The sequence below is a fragment of the Rhinolophus ferrumequinum genome, chromosome 9, assembly GCF_004115265.2.
Source record: "Rhinolophus ferrumequinum isolate MPI-CBG mRhiFer1 chromosome 9, mRhiFer1_v1.p, whole genome shotgun sequence".
Classification (NCBI taxonomy): Eukaryota; Metazoa; Chordata; class Mammalia; order Chiroptera; family Rhinolophidae; genus Rhinolophus; species Rhinolophus ferrumequinum.
This window is the reverse complement of record NC_046292.1, coordinates 10,542,730-10,561,569: the sequence shown is the minus strand read 5'-3', so window position 1 is coordinate 10,561,569 and position 18,840 is coordinate 10,542,730. Positions and strand designations below refer to the sequence as shown.

The 18,840-nt window shown below is 57.3% G+C and overlaps 2 protein-coding genes across 2 annotated transcripts; both read right to left on the bottom strand.

Annotated features, from left to right (window-relative positions):
• Positions 1 to 8,171: 8,171 nt before the first annotated feature.
• TMEM82 (transmembrane protein 82) lies at positions 8,172 to 12,684 on the bottom strand. Its single transcript, XM_033113807.1, has 6 exons — positions 12,479 to 12,684; positions 12,268 to 12,340; positions 11,894 to 12,068; positions 10,833 to 11,250; positions 9,340 to 9,527; positions 8,172 to 8,612 (listed from the first exon to the last, which is right to left on the bottom strand). Exons 1-6 carry the CDS (start codon positions 12,564 to 12,566, stop codon positions 8,523 to 8,525), a joined length of 1,032 nt encoding a protein of 343 aa, XP_032969698.1. The 5' UTR covers positions 12,567 to 12,684; the 3' UTR covers positions 8,172 to 8,522.
• A 581-nt stretch (positions 12,685 to 13,265) lies between these two features.
• SLC25A34 (solute carrier family 25 member 34) lies at positions 13,266 to 17,360 on the bottom strand. The gene is made up of 5 exons (XM_033113808.1): positions 16,776 to 17,360; positions 16,105 to 16,170; positions 15,863 to 16,015; positions 15,365 to 15,499; positions 13,266 to 14,753 (listed from the first exon to the last, which is right to left on the bottom strand). Exons 1-5 carry the CDS (start codon positions 17,151 to 17,153, stop codon positions 14,571 to 14,573), a joined length of 915 nt encoding a protein of 304 aa, XP_032969699.1. The 5' UTR covers positions 17,154 to 17,360; the 3' UTR covers positions 13,266 to 14,570.
• Positions 17,361 to 18,840: the final 1,480 nt, after the last annotated feature.

Below are 18,840 nucleotides of genomic sequence, written 5' to 3'. Positions count from 1 at the left end.
TTTAGAATGAGACTTCGCTATACCTCCCCCAGAAGGAAGGAGGGAACTGCTGAACGCCAGACATGGGAAGGACCTTAAGGAGGAAGGTGAGACCCAGGGGTTTTCAGACACTTTGAGCTGTAGAACCCCCTTCTCAAGTGCTTTGTGACCCAGAAGCTTATTTAAAACAGAAAAATGCAGCTGCCCTCCCCCACCTCCATGATTTCCCCCAAGCCACCTCACTGTGCCCCCCGTGGGACAATGAGGCACCAAAGAGTTGACTTGGGAACTTGTCCAAGGTTACACGGACCCAGTCTTGGACCCAGACATCCTCTTATCTCTTCTGGGCTAAGACTGGCTCAGGAGGAGGAAGGTCAAAGGGGAATGTGGGGGTCTGGCTGCCACCACTTACCTGCTGTCCAGCACCCCCAGCTGCCTGTCCCACCTCTGTTGCAGCTCCCAGGTAGAAAGGAGTGTCCTGGCCAAGGGTCTCCCGCACCAACCCAGGTGTCAGTGTCACCTTGGTAGGTGCCAAGCTTCCTGCAATGGAAACCCAGGAAGTGCGCTGGATGAGAACACACGCCCTTTGTCTGCCAGCTCAGAGGCCCTGTTCCCCTCCTCCCTCCTTGCCATCCTCGGACCAGCTTTCTTCCAAGCAACTGAGCAAGGGCTCAATCTTCTCTTAGGGTTGTGGCAGCTGAGACCCTGGGTGGCCGGGAAGGGGTAGGAGATAGGTTTGGGGGCAGGCCCAAGGCAGTGGGGACACTTGCTGCTGTCCAGTCTGAAGGGGAGGGGAGCATGGCACCTGCTGCCAACAGTAGGAGGAGGGCTTTGATCCAACAAGCATTAATTGGGCACCTACTATGTGCTAGGCAGATACAATCAATCCTTGTCTCCATGGAACTTACAGGGAGATAGGGGAGATATTAATGAAAATTAATATAATACTTACCAGTGGTGAAGTGTGAATGAATAAAGCACTGAGACAGAATAAGGGGTGCAGGTGAGGGTAGGGCAGGCCTCTCTGGGTGGGTGGGTGGGGGCCTTTAAGCTGAGACGAGGAGGAGCCAGCCATGAGAACAGGAGGAGGGAGGCAGTAGGGAAAACATGGATTTTGAGGTCAGACTTAGGCTTAACTCCCAGCTCTCGGGTGCTGGCTTTGACCTTGGCCAAGTCCCTTTCCTTTTTGAAGCTCCATTTCCTCACCTGTAACATAGGAGAGCTGGGCTGGATGCCTTTGAATGGGGATGTGAATCCCTCCCTTTGCAACTGTTGGGGACAGAGGCACTGAAAAGGCACCCTCGGGGCCTCGGGTCGCTGTCCCACGGATGGTAGCGCTAGCTATTCTTACATCACTCTCGCCTGGTTTCCAGTGCTCTCTGCTCACATGGTCCATATGCTCGACAGCTAGATCTGAGAACAGGGACAAGGCTCCCTGAGCTGAAGTCCCCGGGGCCCAGAGACCTCGAGGACAGAAAGCATCTGTCTGTCCAACTGCCGTCCCCCTTGCCAGGCTCCACTGGGGCCAGGTCAGAGCAGAACTGTCAGGCCCAGCCTGGGGGTGCCCAGATGTGCAGCTGCATGAAGTTGTACATTCAGGTCACAGAAGGGTGCCCACTTCCTCAGCAGTCTCAGAAGCCGCCCCACTCCCGCCCGGGGCCATCTAGCTCTGCTCCTGCCCCTCTCTCCATCCTCCTCTATGCCTGCTCGGAGTCAGGTCCGTTCAACACATTTCCTGAGCATCTCCTGTATGGGGGGCTCTGTGCTCGGGGCTGGACAGGGGGTGAATCAATACAGAGAAGTGGGAGCCCCCCCACACTGTAGCAGGGGCGGGGCTGGGGCAAGCACAGATATGAGTAACATCAATATCCGTGGTGAATCCAGCTCTGACACTTGCCAGCCTGTTACCTTGGGCAAGTCACTTCTCCCTGAGCCTCAGTTTCCTCTTGTAACCTGGGGGTAGCAGTACCTCCCTGTGGCTTCATTGTGGGGATTTGATAGGAGGAATGTGGATAAATATGCCTGGTGCTTAGTAGGTGTTCAGGGGTGAGTTCCTTTCCTTTTCCCATCCTACAGATGAAGGAGGTTTCAGGATTTTGCAGGGAGATGGACAAAGTGCTGAAGGTAAGGAAGAGACTTAGTCCCATGAGATAATCTAAGGGACATGGTTTCTGTCAGCCAGTGTCACTTTCCCGGATTCTGGTAACAGTATCCAGTTTCTGTTTGGGGAACCTCACCCCTACTCTTAGTGCCTGGATGGAATTATTTGGAAAGAGTCAGTATTTTTCCAGGCTGTCAGGATGCAAGCTTGGCATCATTTTTGCCAACACTTGGACCAACATGGAGGACAGGAGAGCAAAGATGATAGAGAAGGAGAGATAACTGATTTCATCACTTCAGCTGCTGGATAAACGGACCTGACTCCTGAAGGCGTCCCCTGGATGTCTGGAGCCAATGCACTCTTTTTTCTTGCTTTTTCTTCAACGACTTAAAATGATCTTTATATTTCTTAAAGTAGAGTCATGATGAAGGCGGGTGAGACTCCTTGGGTCTGGATCCTTCCTCCTCCTAGCAAACTCTGCACCCCTGTCACCACTTTGGAGAAGCCTACCCTGACTCCTCCGAGTAGACTTAGGAGTTGCTTTCATCCTTGGATACATCCCAAAGCTGCAGGGTTGTACCAATAAACTTTCCACCAGAATGGGAGCAGGGCTATGTCTTAACAATCCCGGTGTCTCCAGTACCCAGTACAATGCTTGGCATGTAGTAGGGTCTCAGGAATCCCTACAAAATGCACGAATAGGTCTTAAGTAGCTGGATACGCAAATCATGGGAGTGGTAATAAAGGGTAGTAAGCTGATAAGAGCTTGGGCTTTGGGGTCAGACCCACTTGAATTTGGATCTTGGCTCCTGTACTTACTAGCTCTGTGACCTTGAGCAAGTAACTTAATCTCTTCCAGCCTTGAATTTTCTTTTGGGGAGACAGAGAAAACAATAATCAACTCCTCACAAGGTTGTTCTGAGGGCTAGGGAGACAGAGTTTTAGTTCCTCAACAGAGAGCGGCCAGTGAAAATGCAAATGTGCTCATCTTTCTCTACCTGGGTGGACAACATGGGGGAGGCGGGGACGTCTTCATTCCCTTCCTCCCCAGAAATGGGTTCCTGCTTCTGTGGCCTGTGCCAGTGCCTCCTTCCCTGTCCCCTTACTCCAATGTGCTCATTGACCCCTCACATGAGAAGGGTGTGGCTGAGGCTGAGTCACAGTCCCTTCTGGGGGCGAGGGGCACTGGAGGCCAAGGTCAGGCTCTGGGTTAAGTGCCCTACTTCCATGATCTTGTTCTGTCCTCTCAACAAATGGGGAAACCAAGGCACAGAGAGTAACTTGCTCAAGGTCACATCCATTAGTAAGTTTCATTTGAACCCAGGTAGTCTAGCTCCAAGCCCCTTGACTGAACACGCCACATCTGGAGGGAAATGTTCAAAAACCAAGGGGGAGCCATAGGTATCGCCACATGGAGTCCCCCGCTCTCAGGCCCCATCCTGGGTCCACTTGGTCCAGCCAAGGCCCAGCCTCCCAGCTGTGATAACAATGTCTGGGTCTTAATCCCCACCTGGTCCGGGGGCCTGGGCTGGCTCTGGCTGGACCTGCTGGTTCCCATGACCAGGCCATGCCATTTAGCAAATCAGCACAGGCTCCAGAGTGAGGGGGTAGGAAGTGTGGGGTGGGCCATGGAGGGGGCTTGAGGCTCAGCAGGGTTGGAGGGCCCCTCCTTGGCCCTGGCCTTGAAGGTGAGAGCCCGTTCTGCGGGCAGAGGGGAGGAAATCCTAGCGTCACTCACTTTGGAGGGTCCCCGAGGGAGCGTGCTCCAAGCCCTTGGCTGCCTGCCAATGCTGAGCCCCTGTTCCCTCACTGATCCCTTCCCCCTCCCTGAAGCCCCACCCCATTGGGAGCCTGCACTCTTGGCAGCATTTTATTTCAGCACCCCCAATCCCTGAGACCCCTCCTAACTAAAGTGTAACATGGCCTAGGCCATGCCACGCCCCTCCGCTGGCCTCCCCACTTCTCTCTTAGCCAGAGGTGGCTTTCCTGTGTAGGTAATGAGACTTCCGCTCAGGCCTCTCACTCCTCGGCCAGTGTGGCGCTGGGGCTGCTGGGCGTCATGGAGTGTTCTGGGGTGAGGGGCACATCCAGGTTACACTTAGGAAGCATTTTCCACTAAGTGTTCCTGGCAAACTTCCCAAATGTTGTCAGAAGAATGGACTCCAGTCTCTAGGGCTCCAGCAATCCGCTGTGCTTTTCTTTCTCTTTCTCAATCCATATTCATTTTCATACAAACTTTGTATCCTTTTTCCTAAAGAGGGCCCTTAAAATTGGACTGGTTCTGCTTACAATCCATTCTTCGCACTGGCCAGACCATCCTGCTAGGACAGCGTGTGGTCATTGTAGCCCACATCCCAGTCCCCCACCCCCGCCCCACACAGCTCTTCTGTGGCTCCCATTGCTCTGTGGTGGGGGGGTGCCAAACCCCTATTGTGGCCAAACCCTATTGTGGCCCTGGTAATCCCACCCCAGCCATGTCTGTGACAGCATCTCCCGCCCCTGTGACCTTCCAGGTAAGTATCCTTCCGCAGGATCCTTGAGACCTGCCTGCGCTTCACCGCCATCCCTTGGCCTGGCAACTCCCTTCAATCTTCAGGTTTCCGTTTCAACAGCTGTTTCTCAGCGAGGCCTCCTGGAACCCCAGACCACGTCACACACCTCCCAGCACCTGGATCTTTCATCAACAGTGACTGCACCTGTGTGAGCTAACGCCGCTCTGCCCTCAGAAGTCCACACATCCCATTCACCACGTTGTTCAAGCCAAACATCGAAGGGCCCGGATTTCTTTCTTTCTTTCAAGCCCACGGCTAATTGATCAGAAAATTCTATCAACTCTTCAAAATACATCCAGAATCCAACCACTTCTGGCCACCTCCGCAGCTACCATCTTGGTCCAAGCCCCTGTCACCTCACGTGGGTTATTCCAAATATTTCCAAGCTGGTTTATTGTTTCTACACTTGTCTCTTTTAAAAACAGCAAGGAGAGAAGTCCTTTAAAAATGTAAGTCAGATTATGTGCAAACCCTCTGCGGGCTGCCCACTGCAGGAAAATAAAATCCTAACCCTCACGTGGCCCTGAGTGGTGGCCCCCTGTCCACCTCCGTGACCTCACTCGTGACACTCCATCTTCTGTGATGCTCCAGCCACACGAATTTCCTGCTGTTCCTAACGTTCCCCCAGCATGTTCCCACCTCAGGACCTTTGCCTGTGCTGTTCTCTCAGTGGGGGACATTCTTTCCTCAGCTCTTTGCTTAGCTGGCTCCCTCAGTCCATTGAGGTCTCCTCAAAGAAGCCCTGTGTGGAAGGCAACTTCTAGATGGCCCCCAAGGATCCCCACCTTCTGCCACACCCTCGTGTAATCCCCTCCCCTCCCATTGGATGGGCTAGACCCAGTGACTTGCTTCTAACCAATAGAATACAGCAAACACAGTAGGATGTCACTTTTCTACTGGATTACACAAAGATTGTGACTTCTGTCCTGCTTATTTTCTCTCTCTCTCCCTCACTTGCTTGCTCTGAGGGAAGCCAGTAGCCATGATGTGAGCTGCCCTCTAGAGAGGCTCATGTGGCAAGGAACTGAGGGAAACTCCGGCCAACAGTGGAGAGGAACTGTGGCCCTTGGCCCAAGAGCCCACGAGAAACTGAGTCCTGCCGATAACCATGTGAGCGAGCTTGGAAGTGGATTCCCTAGAGGCTTCCCTAGAAGCCTCTAGGGATGTCATTCTGAGGCTTCCCTAGATGAGCCTCAGAATGACATCAGAGCCTCACCTAACACCTCGACTGTGGCCTGTGAGAGACCCTGAGCCAGAGGACCCAGCCAACCTGCACCTAGGTTCCCAACCCACACAAAAAGGGAGACGATAAAAATCTGTTGTTTTAAGCAGCTAAGCTTTGGGGTCATTTGTTACGCAGCTTTAGGTAACACATACACCCTTCACAGCCCCAGAACCCTGTCACTGTATCCCTCACCTGATGTTCAGTAATGACTTGTCAATGAATGACTAGGGAAAGGAATGCAAGACATCCCGAGAGACAATGCCACAGATCAGAAAAGCCACGAGTGGGGGATTAGGGAGGGAGGGGGCAGCTCACGCCAATCCCAGCTTCCCCAAAGGTTACCATCCCCTCTTAACAGGGACTGGGGTCTCTGGCTCCCACCTCTTCAGAAGGATGCCGGGCAGGGCCCAGGCTCCTGGCTCTCTTGGTCTCTGTGGGAACCCTGGAACTCTGAAGTTCCAGACCATACCTTTTAGATTTCCTCTACCCTCTAGACTTCAGGCCCACTTCTCTTTGTTTGGTCTGGAGATTTGTTAAATGCCTCAGAGCGATCTAATTTTTATACCCTTGTCAGACTTTTCACAAAAATAATTTAGTAGATAAGAAAAGAATCCTATTCCAGCCCACGTGGCCCAATTTTTGTTTGGAAAATGGTCCCTGCGGCCATAAAAAGGAAAGGACTGCTGAGTCCAATCCCTCCCAGAGCTGTCTGCACCAGGTCCCAGGCTGTGCAGGGGCCAGGAAGCTGGGGGAACTTCCAGCAAAATCATCTGAACAGTTGGAACCTGGTGCCCAGTCTGGGTCTGGCAAGGGGCTGGCCCTGTGCCAACCTAACTGAGCCATTTCCTCCTGGACTGGGGCAAGTTTCCTGCCCAGAGGGATCTGAGCACACTCCCAGGCAGAGGGGGGCTGGGTCCTGCATTGGGGCGGGGGCATCCACAGGCATGTCCCCCACTTGAGCTGCTCTGGGGCTGAGAGTCTCCTCCTGGGGGTAGGACAAAGCAAGGGATCAGAGGTGGTGCTTGAGCTGTTGAAATCAGCTGAAACCAGCCCATCCAGCCTTGGGGCCAGCCTGCTCCCATGCCCCAGGTGTACCGCAAGGTAAGGAATGAAGAATCCTAGGCCAGATTGTCTGCTCCAAAGCAGTAGCCTTCAAATGACCATGGCAGCCTCTGCTGAGAAAAGGGACCCATCGGAGCCTGGAATCCTCCAAGAAATGTCTCTCCTCCTCCCTGGTACCTCCCTTGCCACTCTGACAACCTGACCCTCACAGCCCCGTGAAAGCCCCCTGGCTGGGAGTCTCCTTTGCCGCATGGGAACCCTCCTGAGAAAGGGTCCCAAGCTGGGGCCCTCAATCCCCATGGAACCAAGCTGCCCCGTGGGCCAGGAGAACATGACTGTGACGGAGCCCCAGGCTACCCTGGCCAAAAGGTGGCCAGAACCACATTCCAGAACCTGCTAGGAGTGGACCTGCCATATTTTTCATGCCCACCCCTGTTAGTTTCCCTGGCCCCAATTCTTCATTCAACAAGAAGAGGCTAGCAGGGAGCATGCAGAGCACTTGCGCTCTGGGGGTTTGGCCATCTGGATTCAAATCCTGCCTTTGCCACTAACTAGTTGTGTGCCCTTGAGAAAGTTACTTAACCTCTCTGAACCTTAGTTTCTGAATCTGTAAAAAGGGATACTAGTCCCTACCTCAGGGAATAGTACCTGATTTCCGCATGATGTCATGTGATTTTCATGTGATGTCATGTGATTCCCACATAGCCATGGGAATCACGTCAGAATGAAATGAGATCATAAAAATGCTCAGCGCAGGGCCCGGCACATGGTAAGCACCTAAAACATGGCAGTTGTTCTGACAGGTTCAGAGAGGGGCAGCAGCCTACCCAAGGGCACAGAGCAGGTAAGCAGAAGCATTGGTAACCAACTTTTTCCCACACACTCTGTGGCCTGGAGCTGGGTCCTGCAGGGAACGTAAGGCTCAACAAGGGTGAGATGGGAAGCATCCTCACCGTCTTAGACACGTCAGGGGCAGGGGTGGGGCATGCAAGAGCACCGACAGAGGACTTTTCAGCATCATGCTCCCTTCAGCTATTTCTCAGCCTCGGAAGGGACAGGAAGGGCACCGTCCACCTAAAACTGCAAGTGGATGCTAGACCACGTGGCCATCCCATCACGCCCCCATCACCTCTGGAGCCTCCTCTGTAGTAAACTCCTGACACGTATCCCAGGAGCCTGCCCCAGCCAGAAGAGCTATTTGGTCTCAAAAAAGCACCTTTCCTTTCTGTGTATTTATGATTCTAAGCACAGGTTGAGAAAACCATCTTTATTGTTCATGGAGAAGGCAAGGGAGGCCAGTAAAGGGGGAAGCCGTTCTAAGGCTGCACTTGTCCCCCATCTTCATTCCCCCCAAAGGCAGGTCTGAGAGTGCTGTGGGTCCATTGCCCACCCTGAGAAAAAGAAAGGTTAATCTGCCTCTAGGTGCCCCACTTTTGAGGGCCCCAACCCTAAACCTTCTCCTCCACCTCGGGGGCTCCAGCGCCTGCCCCAAATTTCAGGTGGGGGCCCACCTGCCACTCTGCCTCCAGGCAGCATGCTGGGGTCGAGGCCCCCAGGTGAGCCTGGGTGGGCCTGAAACAGACTGAGTCCTTGCTGAGGCAGGTCAGGAGGCAGCTGTCCCCTGCGGCTGGGCAGGGGCTGAGGACCGGGGCTGGACTGGAGCTGACACGAAAGGCTTCTGGGATGAAAAATCCTGAGGGGAGATGGGAAGAATGACGGAGGTCACCACCCAATTCCCCACCCCCTGGGGGGCCTGAGACCTTGATTTTTTTCCCCTTCCCTTCCTCCTCCCCCCACCACTCTGGTTCAAGCTGTTGTTTCTCCGTCTAGTTGTGTAGGACACAGCTCCCTGGCCCATGCTGGTGTTGTGAGCCTTGTGCACCCCCTGGATGAGGCATTTGGTCCCCGGTAGTAGTCGGCTGCTCACAGCATCTCACGGCAGCTCTCGCTGGCTGCCGGCCACTCACTTTGGCTGCCAGCCACCCACGCTGGGCACCGGCCACTGACGGCAGCACACGGTAGCCCACGGTAGCCCACAGCAGCTCACACTATCCTCCGGCTGCTCAGGGCAGCCCAGCTCCAGGGAGAGCTGTTGTTCACAGTCTTAGCTGTAGAGGGCGCAGCTCACGGGCCCACGTGGGAATCCAACCCGTGACCTCGGCGTTAGGAGCACGGCGCTCCAACCACCTGAGCCACCAGGCCTTTTCCAGACCTTCATTTATCCAAGACTTTCCCCCCATTTTGGGGCCTCTGGGGCACAGGTCAAAGGTTAACACCAGGTGGGAGGGGATTCCAGCTCCCTCTGCTCCCCACCCCAAGAGAGGTTGCTCCAACTCTTAAACTTGGGCCTGTTGGGACTCCCAGGGCTGTCTGGAGCAGGGCTTCAGTGTCTGGGGGACACATGGGGTGGGGGTGCCCACCTGTATCTGGCAAAGGTCAAGCAGAGAGCGGACGCCCACCAGGCACCAGATCTCGCCCAGCAGGGAGATGAGGATCCCCAGGAGGTCCAGCCAGTGGCCCACGGTCAGCAGCAGCACGAACAGGCCGCCCATGCGCACCAGCACTGTCTGGATTTGGCTCTGCAGGCCGGTGTGCAGCCGCTGCTCCTCTATGGGGGGTGAGGTGCCTGTCACCACCTGCCCCCTGCACCCGGGGCAGAGACTGGTCCAGCTGCATTGGGGCTGGACCTCCCAGCTCCCCTCACCCTCTCTAGTGTGAGCCCTCCCTTCCCCTTGCAGCCCCTCTCCCTTCCGCCTCACCCCGACCCTCACTCTCCACGATCCACAGGGCACTAGGCACTTCTGCCTCCCAGGTCTCACTGCTACCTGCAAGTCTCCTGCTAGTGTGCTCCTCCTGGAGTCAGGACAGCACGCCAGCTGGGAGCCACGGGAGTCGGCCTGACTCCCCTTGCCAGCACTCCCCCTCTGATCCATCAGTAAGCCCTGCCAAAGCTTTCTGAGGAGCAGATCCCCACCAGAGTGCACCTCGCCACTCCACTGTGCCCCCTGGTCCCAGCCACCTTCATCTCCCATAGGAGCTTGGGCTCCTGGCTTCCGTTTTTGACCATACAACTCAAGTGTCTACTCAGCAGCTAGTGACCTAAACACATCAGCAAGATGAAATCATTCCTATGCTCATAACCCTCCAGCACTTCTCACTGCATTTGGAATAAACTTCAAACTCCTTACCTGCCTACCAGGTCCTGCCGGATCTGACCGGTGCCTGCTCTCCAGCCTCATCTTATCCCTCAGTCCTTGCCCTTTGCTCATACCCCCAGCCATCCTGCTTTCCTTACTGCTCACCAAGCACGCCAAACTCATTGCCAGTTCAGGGCCTTTGCACTTGCTGCTCTCTCTTCCTGACCACCCTTCCTTGTCCTGCCACTTTTACCCCTCCCCCACCCTGCAGCCAGGTGGCTTTTCCTAGGGCCCACATCTAACCAGGTCACTCTCCCCTGCTTAAAACCCCACAATGGGTTTTCATCAGACTGCCCAGCCTGACGCGGGCTCTCCATCTGGCCCCTGTAAACCTGGCCAGCCTCATCCCCTCTCCATGCCCTTGGGGTGACAGCTGCACTCAGCTTTTTTCAGTTGTTTGAGGCTGCCAAGCTCTCTCTCACCTCTGGGCTTTGGTCTACAAGGTTCCCTCTCCCAAGTTCTCCTTTCCTCCCTCCCCTCTCTCAGGGGGCTCCTGCTTATCCTTCAAGATCCAATTCAAACACTATCTCCTCGGGGCTCCCACCGCATGCTGCACCCTTCTCTGAGCTGCCCCACCTTATAGCCACCAGGCTGGACACTCTGCCTAAGGATGGCAGGGTTGGGGCTGACCTGTCGGCCTCCTTGGAGTGGGGCCCAGGTCGACAGTGGGATGTGAATGCCGAGGGAACGCCTGGGACCCTGCCCATAGGCCTTACCCTGCATATAGATGACCAGTAGGGTGTAGCAGATGGTGAGCGGTGTCCAGAAGCGCACAGCCTCCGAAGTGGTCAGGAAGTCCCGGTTGATGAGAGCCACGGCTGCCAGGTCGCCCACGGCAAAGGCCACGGCCAGGGCACGGCCCAGCAGCCGGGGGAGGCCATGTGCACTGGCCAGCAGGCCCAGGCAGACCCCACAGTAGTGCTGGCTGCTGTGCAGCTCATAGAGACGACAGACGTGACGGCAGAGGCGCTGGGCGACTGAACTAAGCAGGGCGGCCAGCCCGAGGCCCAGCAGCAGGTTCAGAGTGCGGTGAGAGGAACCCTCCTGCAGGAAGCTCAGGCCGCAGGTCAGCCCGCAGCCCAGCAAGTACTGGCACAGCAGGTACAGCTGCAGCCTCTCAGTGCCCCGGGAGCCCTGGTGGGGGAGGTGGCAGAAGAGGGGCCGCAATGGTGGGCCTCAGCCTTCCCTCACCACAGGGGCATTGAGAGGGCTCTCAAGGCACAGACGCTCCAGGTACAGGAGGCTGGAGGCCGAAGGAACCCGGGGATTCATTCTCAAAGAGGGAATAACGGGATCATTTCTTCTGGCTTTACTTTCAATCCTGATTACTACTTGGGACCTATGCACTTGCTGAAGGATGGTGTCTCAGAGCCATGAAGACCTGGGTTCAAAGCCTGACTCTACTTCTTGTGGCTTGACCACAGACAAGCCACTCACCCTTAGTTTCCCCATCTGTGAAATGGAGATCACACAAACCTTTCTCCCCTGTGGTCGTGAGGACAAGGGGCACGATGCGTGCAATGTATCTAGCATATGGGAAACTCCTGATACCCAAGAGCTGCCACTAGCATCTTCAGGGACTGGGGTCACGTCCACTCCGAGTGGAGACTGCCTTGGCGGTCACAGCCCGAGGAAGCAATCTGCACTCTAGTCTCAATCTTACAATGGAGGGTGGTGAGGAGATGAGATACTCCAAGTGGGCCCAGCTTCCCATGTTCCGGGGAAAGCCAGGGCCCAGGGCCGGGCAGTGCACACCCCCACCTCCCTGCGGCCTCACCTTGCTCAGGGAGAGCACTGTGGAGACGGCCCTGAGGGAGAACTCCAGCACCACCAGGGCAGCCACCCGGGCCCCTATGACGGTCAGGATCAGGGCCAGCCCGGCCAGATGCACGGTCTCCAGTGAGGCCCACCGGGCCCGCAGCCGCTCCTTTTCCAGCCGCAGCTCTGGGTGGCTGTGGGGCAGAGTGGGCGTAGGCAGAGGGTAAGAACCACCAGCCTGGGCCCTGGAGGGGGTACAGGGGCCCTCAGCCACACTCCCTGGAGAGCGGGTGGTCTCCTGCCCGCAGTCTTATCTCAGAGACCAGAGTCACGGCTTGGGGCCCAGGGGTCCCCGAAAGGGGCTGGGAGTGGGCTGGGCTGGTGGGCACTCACTTGGCACAGCTCACAAAGAAGTACACCTTCAGGAGGTTGTTCAGGATGGAGACTCCGAAGGCCCCGACGAGGCCTGGGGGATGGAGGGAGGGTAGGCGCGCTCGGTAGGATTAAAGGAGGGGCAGCCTAGGTGGTAGGAGACCCACGTGGGTGGGGTCCACCCAGCACCGCCTGGAGCAGGTGGCGGGAGAGGGCGGGAGGAGGCGCTCACCTTGCAGGAAGGAATCAAGGAGGCTGGAGCCCCACTCGAGGGAGGAGAGGCCAGGGAGCCAGGAGGGGAGGGACGGCAGAGAGAACATGGCCGCTAGGATCCAGGCCCAGCCACAGCCAGCTCTGCACCCGAGAGACTGACGTCATGGGGCAAAGGTGTGAGTGGAGGCAAGAGGAGGAGGGGTGGGAGGGGTCAAAAGCCCAGGGCAGGGAAGGGAGGGAGAAGAGCAGAGCCAGGGGCCTAACACCTGCGATGTTGCCCAGGTGTTGCTCATCTGGCAGCATGAGGCAGAGGGCATCTCTGGGGCTAGTCTCTGTCTCTATTCCTGCTCAAGTCTGGCGCCCACTTTTTTCAGCCTCCCTTAGTGCCTTCCTGAAGCCCCTGGCCTTCTCTGTTGTCCCGCAGCCTTAGGTCTGGGCTCTGCCCTCTCAGCCTAAGATCTGGAAGGGGACATCTATCCCTCCATATTCCCGAGGTCAGGCTCTGCTCTCTCAGCCCAAAGTCTGGAGGAGGGTGTCTCTCCTCCCACAGGCTGAGGTTGGGATCCAGCTCTGGGGCCCTCCCTCCCCTTCTCAGCCACAGGGCAGCCCCCATTGACAGTTCTCCCTATGTCCGCTAGGTGGCAGGCCTCCCCTGTTGAATTCTTTTGGATCCTCCTTTCACAGACTGAAGTGGAGAGCCAAGGGGGGATCGGGTGGGGGAAACCGAGGTAGAGAACCAAGGTGGGGGGTTCAGGGGTGGAGGAGATGAAGCTGCCTGCAGAGCAGAGTCATTGAAGTAAACAAAATAGAAAACTTTATTGGTTTGGAGTGTGTGGTAGGAGTGTCCCTGGGGAACAGCTTTTCCAAGACATGGGGTGTGTGGCGCAGAAGCTAGTGCAGGCTGCTTGACCTGGGCCAGTCCTGTGCCTTCCTGGGACTCTGGTGTCCTCTGTAGCACAAAGATCAGTGCTGGCCTGGGACACACCCAGGCAGGGAGTGTGGCTACAGCTTGGGGAAAAGGCCAGGATGAGGACGCCTAGCTCTGCTACTCACCTGGGCACCGTACCTCCCTGCCCTGGGCATCAGCCGCCTCCTCTGAACAACGGGCATCTCGAGGGTTCCCTTTCAGGATTGTCATGAGGCTTTGTGTGAATGCCCACAGTGCTGAGCACCTAGGGGGCCTCAGTAAAAGTCGGTGCTGTGGGCTGAACTGTGTCCCTCCTCCAAATTCCTCTGCTGAAGTCCTAACCCGCAGTGCCTCTGCATGTGACTGCATTTGGAGACAGGGTCTTTAAAGAAGTGATTAAGTTAACATGGGATCACTGGGGTAGACCCTAATCCAACGTGACTGGTGTCCTTAGAAGGAGAGGAGATTAGGGCACGGACACGCAGAGGGGAGACCACGTTGAGGACACAGAGAGAAGGCGCTGTCTACCAGCCAAGCGGAGGCCTCAGGAGAAACCAACCCTGCCGACACCTTGATCTCAGACATCTAACCTCCGGAATTGTGAGGAAAGAACTTTCTCTTGTTGAAGCCGCCCAGTCTGAGGTACTTTGTTACAGCAGCCCTAGTGGACTAACCCAGATGACACTACAGCCTCACGGTGCACCCCCAGGCCTCCTCGTATGTACGCCAGCCCCCAGGTCCTGGTTCTTGCCAAGGGCACAGTTCTGGGCAGAACGCTCCAGTCCTGGCACTGCCACTTCAAAGCTGTGTGACTTTGGTCAAAGCACCTCACCTTTCTGAGCCTCAGCTTCCTCATGAGCAACAGAGGATTTTACTGTGTCACACTGTTGTTTGAGGACGAAGCGAGCTGAGGCGTGTAAGAGACCCAGCTCCTGGTGATGCTTGGGAGCAGTTATCATAACGATGAGGAGGCTATGGGACAAGGCAACCCCACACAGAGAAGGAAGGGAAGAGAACTTTCTGGAGAACAAAGAGGGTGGTGATTTGGAGCGGGTCGGTGGGCCACGGGGCCGGGTTGACCAGAGCTGTCCACACTCTCATCAGGCCTGTGGCAGTGCCGGGGCCTGTGGCCAGCTCTGAGACCGCATTCCCAGCTGGCACCAGGTGCTGGGCTGCTCCACGATTCGGGGGCAAGGGATGCCAATTAGGTGCCCTGGCGCTGGCTCCGCCCAGCCAGTTTCCGGAGCTCATCCCAGAAAAGCATGCTGAGGATGGTGTGGGGGCCCAGGCGCAGGTAGGCGGGGCCCAGACCCTTGTAGAGCGCCAGGGGGCCCTCCAGCCGCCAGGTCTTCACCAGGCAGTCAGCAAGGCCCCTGTACAGCCGGCCCTGGGGACAGACACGGTGGGCATCATTACAGGGGCCATGGGGCTCGGGCTGGCACCACAGGGCATGTCTGTGTGTGGGGGCTTCTGAGGCACATCAGAAAAGGCACTCCCCCCACGCTGGCAAATTACAGAAAGAGGGCCCTTTGGGTTGTGAAATGATAAAAGGGGTCTCTTCCCCCAGGCAGCCACAGCCCCGTGCCAGGGTCTCAGCGTGGCTAGTGGCACACAGGTGGATTTCCTCCTTAACTCAGCCTGCAGCGTGTGTGTGGGGCAAACTGCAGCCGTGTACATGACGGCCGGTGAGGACATGGGTCAGGCCTGGATTTCAGTTCAGGCTCCTCCACTTACCAGCTGGCTGATCTCAGGCAAGTCACTTGTTATCTCTGAGCCTCATTTTCATCATCAGAAAAATGAAAGTGGTTGTGAGGACAGAATAAAATCCAGATGTGAAAGTACTTAGCACGTGCCTAGGACATAGATGCTCAGCACACAAATTGAATTAATGTGATTGCAAGTACGTCACATACCTGTGTGTCTTTGGCCTGTGTGTGTGTGTGTGTTGGGGGATGCTCTCCAGCTCCCTACAGCCTCACCACCTGGTCCCCTGCTCACCCTGCCAGCTCCATCCACAGGCTGATTGTATAGCCGCGTGCTGACCACATCGAAGGGGGTCATGACTGCAACCACAGCTACGCTGCTGATCATGCCTCCAGCCAGGGCCACCAGCCAGCTGTCCTCTGGGAGCCACTGTGAGAATGGTACAGGCAGCTGACACCTGCATCTGCCCTCCACCCACCTTCCCAGCACCTGCGGGCTAGAAGAGCTGGGGGAAGGGGAGGAGACAAGGCCCCTCCAGCCGTTCCCCACCCCACAGCTCTCCCCACCCCAAGCTCCTTCACAGCTTCTGGGTACACTGCTGACTCCCCACTCCTGCTGCACCCAAAGTCATCAGGGGCCCGGCTGTCACCACCCCCTGGGATTCCTTGTGTGGGGGTCCAGCTGGAGATGTCAGAGGGTGACTTGGGCCTCCTAGACAGACAGGGAGAAAGAAGGCAACTGGCCCTCCTCACTCCTGTGTGTCTGTGAGCACAGGTGGCCCGAGCCCCTCACCTGTTGCTCCTGTACCCAGGCCTTGGAAGAGGCGAAGGTGGCCAGCTGGGCAGCAGAGCCCACCATGACTCGGGGCACAGCCCCTCCCACGCCCCGCCACAGCCCTGCCAGGCCCTGCTGTCGCCAGATGGTCTCCATGGCACCCAGGATGCTCTGTGGGGAGAGGGTACAGGGTCACTGGGCAGCCCCTGCCAGCCCAGGAGCCCACCCAGCCTGGGGAGCTCTGGGAGTGACAGTCCCACCTGGTGGTGGTGCTGGTGCCCCACGGCTATTGCAGCCACCGTCTGAGCCTGCAGCTGAGTTTTGACCTGTGAGAGCAGAGGTGACAGAGGGCTGAGCTTTCTGTGTAGAGGGCATCCCTCCCTGTGCCCTGACACCTGGACCTCCATGAGACCACACTAGCGGCTGAGGGGGCGTGTGGAATAGGGCTGGGGTGAACCTCTGGAGCTGGCCTGGATCTGCAACTCGAGTGACCTCAGGCAAGTTATTTAACCTCAGGCCTGTCTGCTTACCCTTGAAAAGCTGCTCTGAGGACTGAGTGAGAGGATAATGGTACTGCGTCCAGCCTAGGATGCCCGGCCCTGGCTCCATGGAAGCTTTATTCTTAACTTGCACAGGCCACACAAGTGACCACGCCGGTTTCAGCCGGCACACCTCCTGCTACCTTCTGCCCTTACCCTGGCTCAGGACCTGCAGGGCGGGGACCCCAGGGGAGCGCTGATTGATGATCCATGATAGGGCAAGGCCCGGGTGCCCTGGGGCAAGGGACAGATTCCAGGCCAGGGCCAGGATGTTCTAGGGAGCAGCCCCACCCAGCCTGCCCCGCAACCTGTGCACTGAAGCCAGCCTGGAAGCTTCGGAGCCCCGGAGGGAACTGGGTCACTGGGCAGTGGAGGATGGAGACAAGACTCACCAGGTAAGCAGGGCTCCCCACGAAAGCTCCCAATGCCCCAGCCACAGCACCTGCAACCACAGTGCCACCTGGCTGCTGGGTGATGCCAGCCTGGCAGGCGAGGCTGTAGCAGTAGAAGCGGACGCCGTTCATGACGCCCTGGTAGAGGAGGCCGGCGGCCAGTCCCTTCTGCAAGCCGCACAGCCCGTCTTCACGGGCCACAGCGGCTACGGAGGCCACGAAGCCCCGGTAGTGCCGAGGATAGGTGCCAGGGGCCTGCAGCTCCCCCTGCAGCTGCAGCCGCGTCTTCACCACCTCCAGGGGGTTGGTGAAGACGCAGGCCAGGCAACAGGCCGAGGCGCCCAGCACCAGGTCCACAGCTGGGGCCACTGTCTCCATGTTCTTGCCAGCGGCCGGCTGTGCCGGGCCCTGGAGTGGCGGCACCTAAGCTGTGTGCACCCCCTAAGGGCCACAGGGCTGGAGATCCAGGGGGCCTGGGGCCATGTCTGGAGGACAGGGATCCAGTGGGACAAGCCTGCCGCTGCCAGACGACCGACCCCTGATCTGTCTCTGATCTGTCTTCTGACTTTGCAGTCCACCTGCTCAGCTCAGCTGCCTGGCTGTGGGCGCCTGGGACACACCCCCGCCAGCTCTGACCAATCGCAGCTGCTTCTATGTTCCACACCTCCCAGCAGGGGCGGGCCTGGACCCTGGGATCTGGGGGAAAGGTTACCTGGGACCAGTGGGAGATTAAGGGCGGGGAGAAGATGCCAATCAACCGAGACATCTCCTCTTGACACTCTTGTTCTCCTGCCCTCCCTGGGGCAAAGGGTTGGGCCGCGCCCCACCGCTGACTGAGTCAGGGCTGCTGCAGCTCAGAGCCCAGGGCATGGTGCAACTGCCTGGGGAGGCTCCTGGCACAGAGAGCCTGGGCAACTGAGCAATTGCCCCACTCCCACCCCTGCTGCTGTCTATGTGACAGCTCCTTTCCCGGCCTCAGTCTTTCAATCTGGGTCCCACAATCTATGGTCCCACTGTCAGTGAGAGCAGAGATAGAGGACTGATCCTGAATCCCAGGCTCATGTGTCCGACCTTGGCAAGTCACTTCCTCTCTCTGGGCTTTAGTCTCTCAAGTTGTAAGACAGGAATATTGGTACCCACTTCAGGGCTTCTTTGGAGGATTTGAGATGTATGAAGAGTATGCCTAACGTAGTGCCTCACCCAATAAAACGTGGCCCCCATCTTCCCAGCCTGGGGGCACCCTGGGGAAAAATAAGGGCCGTCACATCTCAAGGAGTGACCAGTGGCTTTGGTTGCTTACCTGGTAAGGACTTGCCCCTCAGTCCTACCCTCCTCCTGGTGGGAGCCCCTCCTGGGCTGTGTCTCTGGAGAGCCCCAGGCATGGGAAAAGCCCTTAGTGCCTGGTGAGAAAGGACCTTCTGCCCCTGGGGACTGCTGGCAGGCACCAGGCTGCTCAGGTAGGGGGCCAGCACCACCCTGCCCAGCTTGGCCTCTACCCCCAGATCAGTTTTCTCCTGCCAGGGCCACCCTGCATCACCCACATCCCAGTCGAAACCAGAGGCAGAGCTGCCCCACCTGGAACGGCACCTTTGTAGCCTCCACACCCACCTCTTCCTGTGTCCACCCCTTTCCTCCCAGGTGTGAGGCCCTGGAAGTCACAGTGATGAATGGCTTGAGGGCTTCAGAGCTTCCCCAGCCTGGCAGGCCTGGCATCCTGTGGCCAGCCTCCAGAGCAGCAGCTCAGTAAGAGGCGATGGGAACGGCTTGATCTCTGTTGGGTTTATCCCGAGTGACTGGCATTTACCCCCCGAGCTGGGAAGGTGGCAGTGCCCCACCAAGGCAGTGGAGACATGCCCCAGGACTGGAGTTGCCCCAGCCCTGGCCACTGCAGGAAACAGGAGGGAGGGCAGTGAACAAACCAGGAAACTTCTGGGCCTGAGCTCCTCCAGCCAGCCAGTGCCATGGGGGCCACAGGGGCCCTGGTTCCCAGTGTGAGCACAGGGCAGCCGATGGAACATGTGTGGGTCTTCTTTCTTGAAAGAAGGACCAAGGGGCCTGAGAAGAG

Excerpts from the sequence above, each read along its gene's own strand:
- TMEM82 (XM_033113807.1), bottom strand. The coding sequence starts at position 12,566 with ATGTTCTCTCTGCCGTCCCTCCCCTCCTGGCTCCCTGGCCTCTCCTCC. Across the intron at positions 11,251-11,893 it reads CAGTGCTCTCCCTGAGCAAG|GGCTCCCGGGGCACTGAGAG; the intron begins GTGAGGCCGCAG and ends CTCCCCCACCAG. Across the intron at positions 8,613-9,339 it reads TTGACCTTTGCCAGATACAG|GATTTTTCATCCCAGAAGCC; the intron begins GTGGGCACCCCC and ends ATCTCCCCTCAG.
- SLC25A34 (XM_033113808.1), bottom strand. The coding sequence starts at position 17,153 with ATGGAGACAGTGGCCCCAGCTGTGGACCTGGTGCTGGGCGCCTCGGCC. Across the intron at positions 16,171-16,775 it reads TGGGGAGCCCTGCTTACCTG|GTCAAAACTCAGCTGCAGGC; the intron begins GTGAGTCTTGTC and ends CTGCTCTCACAG. Across the intron at positions 16,016-16,104 it reads GGCACCAGCACCACCACCAG|AGCATCCTGGGTGCCATGGA; the intron begins GTGGGACTGTCA and ends CTCTCCCCACAG.